The sequence below is a fragment of the Mobula birostris genome, chromosome 17, assembly GCF_030028105.1.
Source record: "Mobula birostris isolate sMobBir1 chromosome 17, sMobBir1.hap1, whole genome shotgun sequence".
Classification (NCBI taxonomy): Eukaryota; Metazoa; Chordata; class Chondrichthyes; order Myliobatiformes; family Myliobatidae; genus Mobula; species Mobula birostris.
The window spans coordinates 71,273,529-71,286,761 of NC_092386.1; the positions used below are offsets into that span (position 1 = coordinate 71,273,529).

General features: G+C 41.0%; 1 protein-coding gene across 4 annotated transcripts in view; it reads left to right on the forward strand.

Annotated features, from left to right (window-relative positions):
• uba6 (ubiquitin like modifier activating enzyme 6) overlaps positions 1–13,233 on the forward strand; it is a 447,925-nt gene that overhangs the window by 193,199 nt on the left and 241,493 nt on the right. For all 4 annotated transcript variants that reach the window (XR_011889573.1, XM_072281896.1, XM_072281895.1 and 1 more), the window contains 2 exons: positions 6,562–6,638; positions 7,789–7,855. Coding sequence is in view for 3 of the 4 variants with exons in the window: in XM_072281896.1 (XP_072137997.1) it covers positions 6,562–6,638; positions 7,789–7,855 (144 nt within the window). In the remaining variant the exon portion in view is untranslated. The remainder of the gene's footprint in view (positions 1–6,561; positions 6,639–7,788; positions 7,856–13,233) is intronic.

The following is a 13,233-nucleotide window of genomic DNA, read 5'->3' on the forward strand; positions in this document are numbered from 1 at the left end:
TTAGGGTTAAGAATTCTAATGATATAGTGAGCATTAGGGATCAGCATAGTGAAACCAGATAGCACCAGATCCTTGAATTCAATCCTGACCTGAAGTTCCATCCTTGTGTAATTTGCGGGTTCATCCTGTGACTACATGGATTTTACCCACTGCGCTGATTCTCTCCCACGTTGCAAAGAAGTACAGATTGGTGGGTTAAATGGCCATTGTGAATTGCCCTTTTTGTCTAAGTGAATGGTAACATCTGGGAGAGGTTGATGAGTGTGTGGGAAATTAGAACAATAGGAGAATGTCAGATTAGTATAAATTCACCATGGACATAGTGGCCCAAGGGACCTGTTTCCATTCTGTATCTTTCCATGATTGCTGAGTGAAACAGAATGCTTTACAAGTACCGAACTACACAGAGCGGTGGCTGTGTGGAAAGCATTGCTAAGAGTGGTGAGAGAGGCTGATGCATTAGGGACATTTAAGAGACTCTTGGATAAGCACATGAATGATAGAAAAAGTTGTAGGAGGGAAGGGTTAGATTGATTTTAGAATAGGTTAAAAGGTCGACACAACATTGTGGGCCGATGGGCCTGTACTGTGCGGTAAAGTTCTACGTTCTATGAAATGTGGTCACTGTTATAATTTAGGAATAAAAACGCAAAATTTCTGCACAGCAAGCTTCAACAAAAAGCAGTGAGATAATTGTCCCATTAATCTGGTTTAATAATGTTGGTTGAAAAGTAAATACTCGCCAGGACTCCAGGGTAATCCCTCCAAGATAAATATATTATGTAAGCCTTTAAGGCCATAAGGTATAGGAGCAGAATTAGACCATTTGGCCCATTGGTCTGCTTCACCATTTTATCTTGGCTGACCATTTACCTTCTCAGCCCCAGTCTCCTACCTTCTCCCCATATCCCTTCATTCCCTGACCAATCAAGAATCTATCAACCACTGCTTTAAATATATATAAAGATATGGCCTCCACAGTCGCCTGTGGCAATGAATTCCACAGATTCACCTCTGTCTGGCTAAAGAAATTCCTCCTCATCTCCATTCTAAAAGGACGCTCCTCTATTTTGAAGCTGTTTCTGGTCCTAGACTCTCCCAGCATCGGAAACATCCTCTCCACATCCACTGTATTGAGGGCTTTCAACATCAATATATTTCACTGAAATCACCCCTCTTTCTTCTGAATTCCAGTGAATACAGGCCTCAAGCCATCAAATGATCTTCATATGACAAGCCTCAGCCTAAGAGTCATGGTCATAGAAAAGTACAGCACAAAAACAGGCCCCTTGGCCAATCGTCTCTATGCTGAGCCATTTATACTACCTACTTCCATCAACCTGCACTGAGACCGTAGCCGTACATACCCCTACCATCCATGTACCAATCCAAACTTCTCTTAAACATTGAAATCGAACTTGCGTACACCACTTGTGCTGGCACTCTCATGGCATCTGTGTGGAGTTCCCCTTAAACTTCTCACCTTTCACCCTTAATCAGTGGAAAAAGCCTGCTTGCATTTACCCTATCTATGCCACTCATACTTCTATACCTCCATCAAATCTCCTTAATCTTTTAAGTTCTAAAGGCTAACTTGATCAATCTTTCCGTATACAGTAACTCAGGCCTTCCAGACCTGGCAACATTCTGGTAAATTTTCTCTGTACTCTTCAACATTATTTACATCTTTCCTGAAGGTAGGTGACCGAAACTGCACACAACACTCCAGGTTAGACCTCACCAATGTTATATACAACTTCAACATAATATCCCACCTCCTATACTGAATACTTTGAAGGCCAATGTACCAAAATCTTTCTTTATAATCCTTTCAATGAATTAAGGGCCTGTATTCCCAGATCCTTTTGTTCTACCACACTGCCCTACCATTTTCTGTGCCATGTGCAGTCTTGCCATGTGCAGCACTCACACTTGTCTGCATTAAGTCCCGTCTGGTATCTTTCAGCCATTTTTCCAGCTGGTCCAGATCTCACTGCAAGCCATGATCATCTTCCTCACAGTCCAGTACACCCTAATCTTGGTGTCATCCACAACTTTGCTGATCCAGTTAACCACATTGCCATCCAGATCGTTGATATAGATGACGAACAACAATGGACCCAGCACTGATCTCTGTGGTACTCCACTAGTTACAGGACTCCATTCAGAGAGGCAACCATCTACTACCACTCTCTGGCTTCTTCCACAAAGCCACTGCCTAATCCAATTTACTATCTCATCTTGACCAACCTCCCATGTGGGACCTTGTCAAATACCTTGCTAAAGTCCGTGCAGACAACATCTACTGCCTTGTCTTCATCAACTTTATTGGTAACTTCCTTGAAAAACTCTATATGATTGCTTAGACACAACCTAACATGCACAAAACCATGCTGACTATCCTTAATCAGTCCATGTCTATCCACATCCAATCCCTTAGAATATCTTCCAATAATTTACCCACTACTAATGTCAGGCTCATAGGCTTATAATTTCTTAGTTTATTTTCAGAGCCTTTCTTAAACAGCAGAACAACATTCACTATCTTCCAATCTCCTGTCACTAAGGATAATTTAAATATCTCAGCTAAGGTCCTGGGAATTTCTGCACTTGTTTCCTGCAGGGTCTGCTCGAGGAATATAAAGAATGTAAAAAGAATCTTAAAGAAATTAGAAAAGCTAAAAGAAGATACGAGGCTGCTTTGGCAAGTAAGGTGAAAATAAATCCAAAGGGTTTCTACAGTTATGTTAATAGCAGAAGGATAGTGAAGGATAAAATTGGTCCCTTAGAGAATCAGAGTGGACGGCTATGTGCGGAGCCAAAAGAGATGGGGGAGATTTTGAACAATTTATATTCTTCGATATTCACTAAGGAGAAGGATATTGAATTGTGTAAGGTAAAGGAAACAAGAAGGGTAGTTATGGAAAGTATGACGATTAAAGAAGAGGAAGTACTGGCGCTTTTAAGGAATATAAAAATGGGTAAGTCTCCGGGTCCGGACAAGATATTCCTTCGGACCTTGCGGGAAGTTAGTGTGGAAATAGCAGGGGCACTGACAAATATTTCAAATGTCATTAGAAGCGGGGATGGTGCCGAAGGATTGGCGTATTGCTCATGTGGTTCCATTGTTTAAAAAGGCTTCTAAGAGTAAACGCCTAGCAATTATTGGCCTGTGAGTTTGATGTCAGTGGTGGGTAAATTGATGGAAAGTATTCTCAGAGATGGTATATATAATTATCTGGATAGACAGGGTCTGATTAGGAACAGTCAACATGGATTTGTGCGTGGAATGTCATGTTTGACAAATCTTAATGAATTTTTTGATGAGGTTACTAAGAAAGTTGACGAGGGTAAAGCGATGGATATATGGACTTCAGTAAGGCCTTTGACAAGGTTCCACATGGAAGGTTAGTTAGGAAGGTTCAATTGTCAGGCATTAATATCGAAGTAGTAAAATGGATTCAGCAGTGGCTAGATGGGAGATGCCAGAGAGTAGTGGTGGATAACTGTGTGTCAGATTGGAGGACGGTGTGTAGTGGTGCGCCTCAGGGATCTGTACTGGGTCCAGTGTTGTTTGTCATAATATATTAATGATATGGATGATGGGGTAGTAAATTGGACTAGTAAGTATGCAGATGATACTAAGAAAGGTGGCATTGTGGATAATGAAGTAGGTTTTCAAAGCTTGCAGAGAGATTTAGGCCAGTTAGAAGAGTGGGCTGAAAGATGGCAGATGGAGTTTAATGCTGAAAAATGTGAGGTGCTACATTTTGGTAGGACTAATCAAAATAGGACATACATGGTAAATGGTAGGGCATTGAAGAATGCTGTAGAACAGAGGGATCTAGGAATAATGGTGCATAGTTCCCGGAAGGTGGAATCTCATGTGGATAGGGTGGTGAAGAAAGCTTTTGGTATGCCGGGCTTTATAAATCAGAGCATTGAGTATAGGAGTTGGGATGTAATGTTGAAATTGTATAAGGCATTGGTAAGGCCAAATTTGGAGTGTTGTGTACAGTTCTGGTCACTGACTAGGAAAGATGTCAATAAAATTGAGAGAGTACAGAGGAGGTTTACTAAAATGTTGCCCTGGGTTTCATCTCCTAAGTTACAGAGAAAGGTTGAACAAGTTAGGTCTTTATTCTTTGGACCGTAGAAGGTTGAGGGGGGACTTGATAGAGGTGTTTAAAATTATGAGGGGGGTTGATAGAGTTGACGTGGTTAGACATTTTCCATTGAGAGTGGGGAAGACTTAAACAAGAGGACATGGGTTGAGAATTAGAGGACAAAATGTTTAGGCGTAACATGAGGGGGAACTTCTTTACTCAGAGAGTGGTAGCTGTGTGGAACGAGCCTCCAGCAGAAATGGTTGAGGCAGGTTCGATGTTGTCATTTAAAGTTAAATTGGATAGATAGATGGACAGGAAAGGAATTGAGGGTTATGGGCTGAGTGCAGGTCGGTGGGACTAGGTGAGAGTCAGAGTTCGGCACGGACTAGAAGGGCTGAGATGGCCTGTTTCCATGCTGTAATTGTTATATGGTTATATATAACACCTTGTCAGGCTCTGGCTATTTATCCCCCCAACTTTCCTCAACACAACAAACACCTCCTGTGATCTGAATCGAGTCCATGAAGTTGATGCCGTTTTGCCCTACTTCTATAGTCTCTGTGCCTGTCTCCTGAGTAAATACAGATATAAAAAATGCATTTGACATCTCCCCACCTCTTTTGGCTCTATGCATGGATTATTATTTTGATCATCTAGAGGACCAGTTTTATTTCTTGCAATCCCTTTGCTCTGAACATATCTGTAGAATTCCTTATAATTCTCCTTCACCTTGTCTTCTAAGGCAACCTCATGCCTTTTAGCTATTCGATTTCTCTCTTAAATGCCCTCTTGCATTCCTTGTATTCCATAAGCACCTCATATGTTCCTACCTGCCTATACCTGCTATTCACCTCCTTGTTATTCGTTAACCAGGGCTTCAATATCTCTTGAAAGCCGAAGTTCCCTAAACCCTTTGTTTTTACCTTCTATTCTGACAGGCACATACAAGCTTTATACTCTCAAAATTTCACTTTTGAAGGCATCCCACTTAGCAAGTACTCCTTTGCCAGAAAACAGCCTGTCCCAATCCACAGTTGCCAGATCCTTTCGAATGCTATCAAAACAGTTTTTTCTCCAATTTAGAATTTGAAACTAATAGCATTGTAATCAAGCAGCACACACAAAATGCTGGAGGAACTCAGCCGGTCAGGCAGCCAGGTAGCATTGTAATTAAAATGTTCTCCTACACACACTTCACTCACCTGCTCTGTCTAATTTCCTAATAGGAGATCAAGTATTGTGCACTCTCTTGATGGGACTTCTATGTACTGATTAAGGAAACTTTCCTGAACACTTTTGACAAATATCTAGAGCTTTTACAGCATGGGAGTCCCAGTCAGTATATGGCAAGTTAAAATCACCTACGATAACAACCTTATGTTTCATTAAACAGTCTGCGATCTCTCATCAAGTGTGTTCCTCTAAGCTCCTCGAACTTTTGGGTGGTCTGTAATGTAGCCTTATTAGCACGGTCATACCTTTCTTTTTACTCAGTTCCACCCATAATGCCTCACCAGGTGAGTTCTCCAGTCTGTCCTGCCTGAGCATTGCCGTGACATTTTCCTTGACAGCATAAGAAGGCAAATGTATTCTTTAGTTTGCACCACATATTCAGTACTACTCTGAATTATTGATGTAGAGTCAAGTAATAGAGCACAGAAGCAGGCCATTTGGCCCAATGTCAGTGTGTCTACAAAAGCTAGCCTTATTTGCCCACATTTGGGCTACAGCCCTTTAAATCTTTCCTATGCATAAAGTTATCGAAAAGTTTTCTAATTGACATTGTTGTCCTTCCTCCAGAAGCTCATTCTCTAAATGTTTCACCCGCTGTGCGGAAAAAATTACACCTCAGGTCCCTTTTAAATGTTACCCTTCTCACTTAAAACCTGTGCCCTGTCGTGCATCATTCTCCAACCCTGGGGAAATCTGTGCATTCAACTTATCAATGCCACTCATGGTTTTATACACCTGTGTTCCAGGTAAAGGAAGCAGCATGTCTAGTGGAATTGTATGTTTCCCAAGACTTGTGCAACTGGGTGCTGACACAGTTCTAACAAAGAGAACTGTTCACAATTACTGTCTCCTCCCATTTAGCTTCTGAATCAGAGCAGTCCTGCAAGAAGCACCTTATCTCCATTCTAGCAAGATATTAGTTAGGTTTAATTTAACAATACAGTATTTGCCACTTCAGTGTTCGAGTATTTGGTCTTATTTTCCCAAACCCTCCCCAACAGTTGTACTGTTGAGAGATTATATTCAAACTGTAGAAAATTAGATGATGAACTGAGTTTGAATTGTGTATGACGTGGACTAATTTCACCCCAAATTTTTTCACATACGATAGAGAACAGATTCTCAGCTTTTCATTGCACCTGTGTGTAAATGTACTTGTGAATGTGACAATAAACTCAACCATTACTTTGACTTTAATCATACCTCTTTTTTTTAACAGGCACCCCTGCAGATTCATACAGCAATGCTGGCCTTGGATAGATTTCAGGAGCAACACAAACATCTGCCAAGCATAGGGTAACTATTTATGTATCACTTTATAAAGATAAAGGTAGAAATATTAATAATGTGACTAGAAATGAGTGCATTGCATTCATGAAAGGGCTTTTCGGTAATAACAGGCTTGAGTGCATCACTGAAGCTGAGTATTTGTGTAAATCGCCACTTCATGGAAGTGACACAAGGTTGCTAGAGGTTTGATAATTACTAATGCAAACGTTTGTAGGAAAGACTACAATTACGCTTGATGTGGTCTTGCCAGATGTGTGATGATTTTTAAAAATTGGTTGTAATCAGCTCCTTTGAAAAATATGGGCTGTATTACAGGGGCTTCAATCACAGAGACAGAGTCTGCACTGTGAGGTAGCACAGTGACACAAGAGAGAGTACTACTGTTACATAGTTACACTGAGCCTGACTTGATCTACACCTTGAATGCATTCTGTGCACAGTTTGCATGTTCTGTCTGTGGCTGTGTGAATTTCTTCCACTTACAAAGAAATGCTGGCAAATTAATTAGCTGCTCTACATGCCTCCTAGTATAGGTAACAAAAGATTCAGGAGGTGGGGAAGAGAGAATATGAGGAATTGAATTGGGAAATGGAACTGATGAGAATGCTGTGGGAGGTGTATGGGACTTGATGGACTAAAAGATAATGAGGAATATGAGACTTAACTGAATGGAAAAGAAGAAAGTAATATAGATACAGAAATGTTTTTGTGAATATAGAAATTTCAGTGATTAAAACAGTAGTAAATTGATTATTATATAAGAATGTGTGATTGAAGATTAGGGGAATATAGATGGTGAAAAGCAGAAAGATGTGTTCTGCAATGACCTTGCATGTAATGAAGGTAATGCAAGTAGAGGTAAGCTAAAATGGTTGCAAACTTAGGTGAGTTTATTTTGAAGGAGAGGTACAAGGAGAATTAAATCACGGAGCAAGAGGGAGAGTGAACTGAGGATTAAAATTTGAAAAGATTAGGAGTGACAAGGTGCAAAATCCACCGAAGGAAGCTTTAAGGAGTTTGAGGAAATAGAAAATGCATTTTTTGTTTGAGTTTTGCACTGTAGCTTACTCTTGTCCTAATGCTGATTGTAGCAGACTTATGGGAAGGGAGGGAGGGAGGGAACTATCAATAATAGTTGTTTTTTATTTGCATCAAGATGTCTTCAGGAGGCGGAGGAACTCGTGAAATTGGCTTTAACTGTAAATGAAACACTTAAGAATAAGGTGAGTGATTATTTTCGGCAAAAGCGCCTTTTTGCATAACCAATGCCAAAATATATGATTGCTGTTGTCTAAACTATTTGCTTTAACGCCAACATTATCTGCACCTTTCACTGCGTACTCAGTCAAATGCACTTGTTATTTTCTGATTTCTCAGATAGTTATGAAATAGTGCTATTCTTACAATAGAACATAGTCTCAATTTATGTGATCTTATATTGGTTCACAACAGGAAGGAATACAAGTCACAAAAATTAATGCAAATTAAATCTATTGGATAGCACTTTACACCGAGTCAACTAAAATCAATTGTCACATCCCTGTTTCATTGCAATTAATATGCAGTTTTGTCATACTTGGACCATTGAACAGTATAGCACCAGAAGAGGTCCTTCAATCTAATTATCTGTCTGAACAGAATACATAATTTAGTATACTTCAATAGCGGTTATATACTTCATTTGAGCTTGCCCATCAGCCTCTAACAAACAGAGAGGACTGCAGATGCTGGAGTTTGAAACGAAAAGTAAACTGCTGGAGTAACTTGGCAGTTCAGAGAGCATCTGAGGCAAGATGGACTGAAAGATAAGGGGGGTGATCGCCAGTAATCCTGCCTCAGGTTCATGCCAATTCCCTGACTGCCACCAGGCCAGAGCTCCCAACACTGCCATTGGATCCCATTGTTCTTTGGTCTTCCCATGCTATCAATGATGCTGCACTGGCCTGCACCCACTCTTGATCTCATAGGGGAATTCCTCACCTTCTCTCTTCAAGCACCCACCATGTTTTCCCCACCCACAACTTCCCTCTGCTGATCTTGCACCCGTCCTCAGCTCCAATACTTGTTGTCTCCCTCTGACCCCCCCCCCCCGCCGCTTTCTGATTCTAACCAGTCTGTACTCAGCAGAGGCCTCACATTTATTTCCCTGCACTGTCTTCTTAATGACATGTCTGCCATGATGTTGGGCTCTTCTTCCATTGCTTCTACCCTGGTGTGTTATGAAATCCTGCTGGTTTCCTTGGCTGCATGTCTAGAGGATACACATTCTGGTCCCACCAAACCTGTGAGATTGAGATGGCTCTCCCATCCCAAACCCCAGTTTGTGTGGATGCTGTTTAATTTGCAATCCTGTTACAACTCAGTTCCAAGAAACAAGCACACTGTGTATGACTAAAAGAATTATATCTGTGAATTTTAACTAAAGGGTTAGTAAAGAAAAGAAAAAACAAAAAGAGCTCATTGTAATTAAACATTCAAATATGCACCAGTTCAAAGGTTCAAAAGTACAATTTAATGTCAGAGAAATGTATACAATATACATCCAGAAATGCTTTTTCTTCCTGAAATGTTTTTTCATCCACAAAAACAGAGGAGTGCCCCAAGAATGAACGACAGTTAAATGTTAGAACCCCAAAGTCAGCCCCCCCAGCTCCCCTCCCTCCCGCGCATAAGCTGCAATGAGCAACAATCTCACTGGCAAAAATAAAGCACACCCACTATCAGTACTCAAGTGTGAGCAAAACAATAGCAAAGACACAGACTTGTAGTTATCCCAAAGACTATTATTTTTTTTATATATAATTTTTATTGATTTTTCAGAGTGGTACATGAGAAAATAATATCCACCCTCCCCCCCCCCCCGATATATACTCCTACCTAAAGAGAAAAGAAAAAAAGAAAAAAGAAGAACCACCTGAATATTGGAAGGTTTGCACATGCTCCATGGGATAAAAATAAACTTAATATATATTTGTTACTTTCCCTCAAGAAACCAAGATCATCATCATCGGAGCTATAAATAAGGGCTCCAAATATTCAAACATGTTTCATATTTATCTCTTAAAATCTAAAACATTACTTAGCTTCTCAACTCTCATAGTTCCCTGGGGAATCTCTTTGAACTTCACCATGTTGCTATGTGTTTCCCTCCCAATCATCCAGGCAAAAAGAAAAGATAAATAAGATACAAAAAAAGAAAAAACAAAATACCCCCCCACTAATGTTGTGAATGAAAAGATACACAACACTACCCCCCTCTATTGTGTGGGTCGTGGCTATTGCCACACTTGCACACATGAATAACGTAGCGATTGGTCAGTGTTTCTCCCAGCTCCCCCGTAACAAAAAATTGTATATGTATAAAAAAAATTAATGTCATTATTCCCAACTAATATTCCTCAAATTTTAACCTTTCTTCTCCTCCCTCATATAATTAATAATATAGTTATATATTCATCCATCTAAAAATCCAACAGGCCTAATCCTTGATCCAGTCTTCATCTTCAATCCATCTCGCTCCCCTAGGTTTGTTCTTGTATCTGGTGAATATTCAAAGAATCTCGCACAAACTCCTCCGCTTTCTGGTAATCGTCAAAAAATCTTTTTTCTCCACCAGGCAAAAAAATCTTCAAGGTTGCAGGATAACGCAATATAAATTGATAACCGTGATCCCATAGGGCTTTTTTCACTGGATTAAATTTCTTCCTTCTCTTCAAAAGTTCATAACTTATGTCAGGATAGAAAAAAATTTTCTTCCCTTCTATCATCAGTGGCCCTTTTCACTTCTTGGCAGCTTGGGCAGCCGCCTGTAGAATCCTTTATTTGTCTCGAAATCTTAAGAAGTTTATTAAAATTGATCGTGGATATTGGTCATCTTGTGGTTTTGGTCTTAGAGCTCTATGTACCTGCTCAATTTCAATTGATCGGTCTTCCTCTTTCATTTGCAAGGTTTTCGGGATCCATCTTTCAAAAAATTCTATTGGATTATTTCCCTCTATACCTTCTTTAAGACCAACAATTTTAATGTTATTACGTCTACTAAAATTTTCCAACACATCCACTTTCTCCAAGAGTCGATTTCTTTCCGTGTTCCAGACAAGCAGGTCATTTTCTGTTTTTTCCACTCTATCGTTAATATGCTACATTGTTTTTTCCATCTTCTGAAGTTTCTTATCCATTTTATCCTGTCTTTTCATAGCTTTATCATAGCACATGTTCACATCTCTAAGCTCTGTTCTTAATTTTCTTAGTTCAACTGTTAATTGCAATAAAGCCTCTCTTATGTCAACGTCGTCTCCTTTACTTCCAGTCTCTTCCAGTTCTTCCTCCTCTTCTTCATCTGTATTCTCTGCGATATCCAGTTCTGACTCTGAATCACTTTCAGTTGCAGTGGCCGTCGGTTCTTGTAGTTTAAGTTGTGTCGATTTGTGCATGCGTACTTCTTTGCGCATGCGCAATTCCGGCATCTTCTTCCGAGAGACCGCTACTGCCGCCATTGCTCCCCGTTCTTCTATGCCAGAGATAAAATATGTCTCCTCCGAAGGAGATCCAACCTGAATCCGAGGCTTCATCGCTGCAGTAGGCCCTTTTTTCTTCCCATCTCGCGGCGACTTCACAACAGACTTCTTCTGTTGCGGTTTACGAGGCATATCGTAGAGTAGTCTTACGAAGTTTATAAGTAGTTTTCGGAAAATATTTATTAACTTTACTTTGTTTAAACGGTACTTTGCTGATTTTTTATGGGAGAGCTGGATTTACACTTCTCAATCCCACGTCATCACGTGACCCCCCCCCCCGCCCAAAGACTATATTGTTCACCCAATAATTCGACATGCTGCAGGCGCGCGCTCTCTCTCTCTCTCTCTCTCTCTCTCTCTCTGTCTCTCTCTCCCTCTCTCCCTCCCCCCCTCTCTCTCTCCCTCTCTCTCTCCCTCTCTCTCTCCCTCTCCCTCTCCCTCTCTCTCCCTCTCCCCTAATAAGGGAGAAAGAGGTGACTCCATTTTGGAGCTCAGTTTACCGATCCTCAGTCAATCTCAGTGCTTGGCTCCATTGAATTATGATCTCCCCACTGGGTCGTATTCTGTAACTGGTTCTCTCCAGCATCTTCTCTCTTCATTTCTTGCCTATAAAAGCCCCAAGGCCAACCTTGGTGTCCCTCACCAAAAAACAACCCCCAGTTCCACAATCCTAATTGAATGGCTCACATTCCTCATCGTCCCTTATTCTGAACAATAGACCAAACAGGCTGAAAGCAGAACAGCTGCTAAATGAAATACCTACAGCCTAACAGTAAAAATGTGAACCAGGGCGTACACCTATTTTATAAGATCATAAGACATAGCAGCAGAATTAGGCCATTTGGCCTATTGAGTCTGCTCTGCCATTCAATCATGGCTGATTCTTTCTTCCCCTCCTCAGCCCTACTCTCCAGCCTACTCCCATAACCTTTGATGCCATGTCCAATCAAGAACCGATCAAGCTCTGCCTTAAGTACACACAATGACCTGGCTTCTATAGATGCCTGTGGTAACAATTCCACAAATTTACCACCCACTGGCTAAAGAAATTTCTCTGCATCTCTGTTTTAAATGGACAACCCTCTATCCTGAGGCTATGCCCTCTTCTAGACTTCACCACAATGGGAAACATCCTTTCTACATCTACTCTGTCCAGGCCTTTCAACATTCAAAAGGTTTCAATGAGATCCCCCCATCATCCTTCTAAATTCCAGCAAGTACAGACCCAGAGATGTCAAACATTCCCAGGATCATCCTTGTGAAGCTCAGGTTTGTCAGGCAATATTTTCCCTTCAGGAAATAGTAGTCATAGTCATAGTCATACTTTATTAATCCTGGGGGAAATTGGTTTTTGTTACAGTTGCTCCATAAATAATAAATAGTAATAGAACCATAAATAGTTAAATAGTAATATGTAAATTATGCCAGTAAATTATGAAATGTCCAGGAACAGCCTATTGGCTCAGGATGTCTGACCCTCCAAGGGAGGAGTTGTAAAGTTTGATGGCCACAGGCAGGAATGACTTCCTGTGATGCTCAGTGCTGCATCTTGGTGGAATGAGTCTCTGGCTGAATGTACTCCTGTGCCCACCCAGTACATTATGTAGTGGATGTGATACATTGACCAAGATGGCATGCAACTTAGACAGCATCCTCTTTTCAGACACCACCGTGAGAGAGTCCAGTTCCATCCCCACAACATCACTGGCCTTACGATTTGTTGATTCTGTTGGTGTCTGCCACCCTCAGTCTGCTGCCCCAGCACACAACAGCAAACATGATAGCACTGGCCACCACAGACTCGTAGAACATCCTCAGCATCGTCCAGCAGATGTTAAAGAGCCTCAGTCTTCTCAGGAAATAGAGATGGCTCTGACCCTTCTTGTAGACAGCTTCAGTGTTCTTTGACCTGTCCAGTTTATTGTCAATTCATATCCCCAGGTATTTGTAATCCTCCACCATGTCCACACTGACCCCCTGGATGGAAACAGGGGTCACCGGTGCCTTAGCTCTCTTCAGGTCTACCACAACAGCTCCTTAGTCTTTTTCACATTAAGCTGCAGATAATTCTGCTCACACCATGT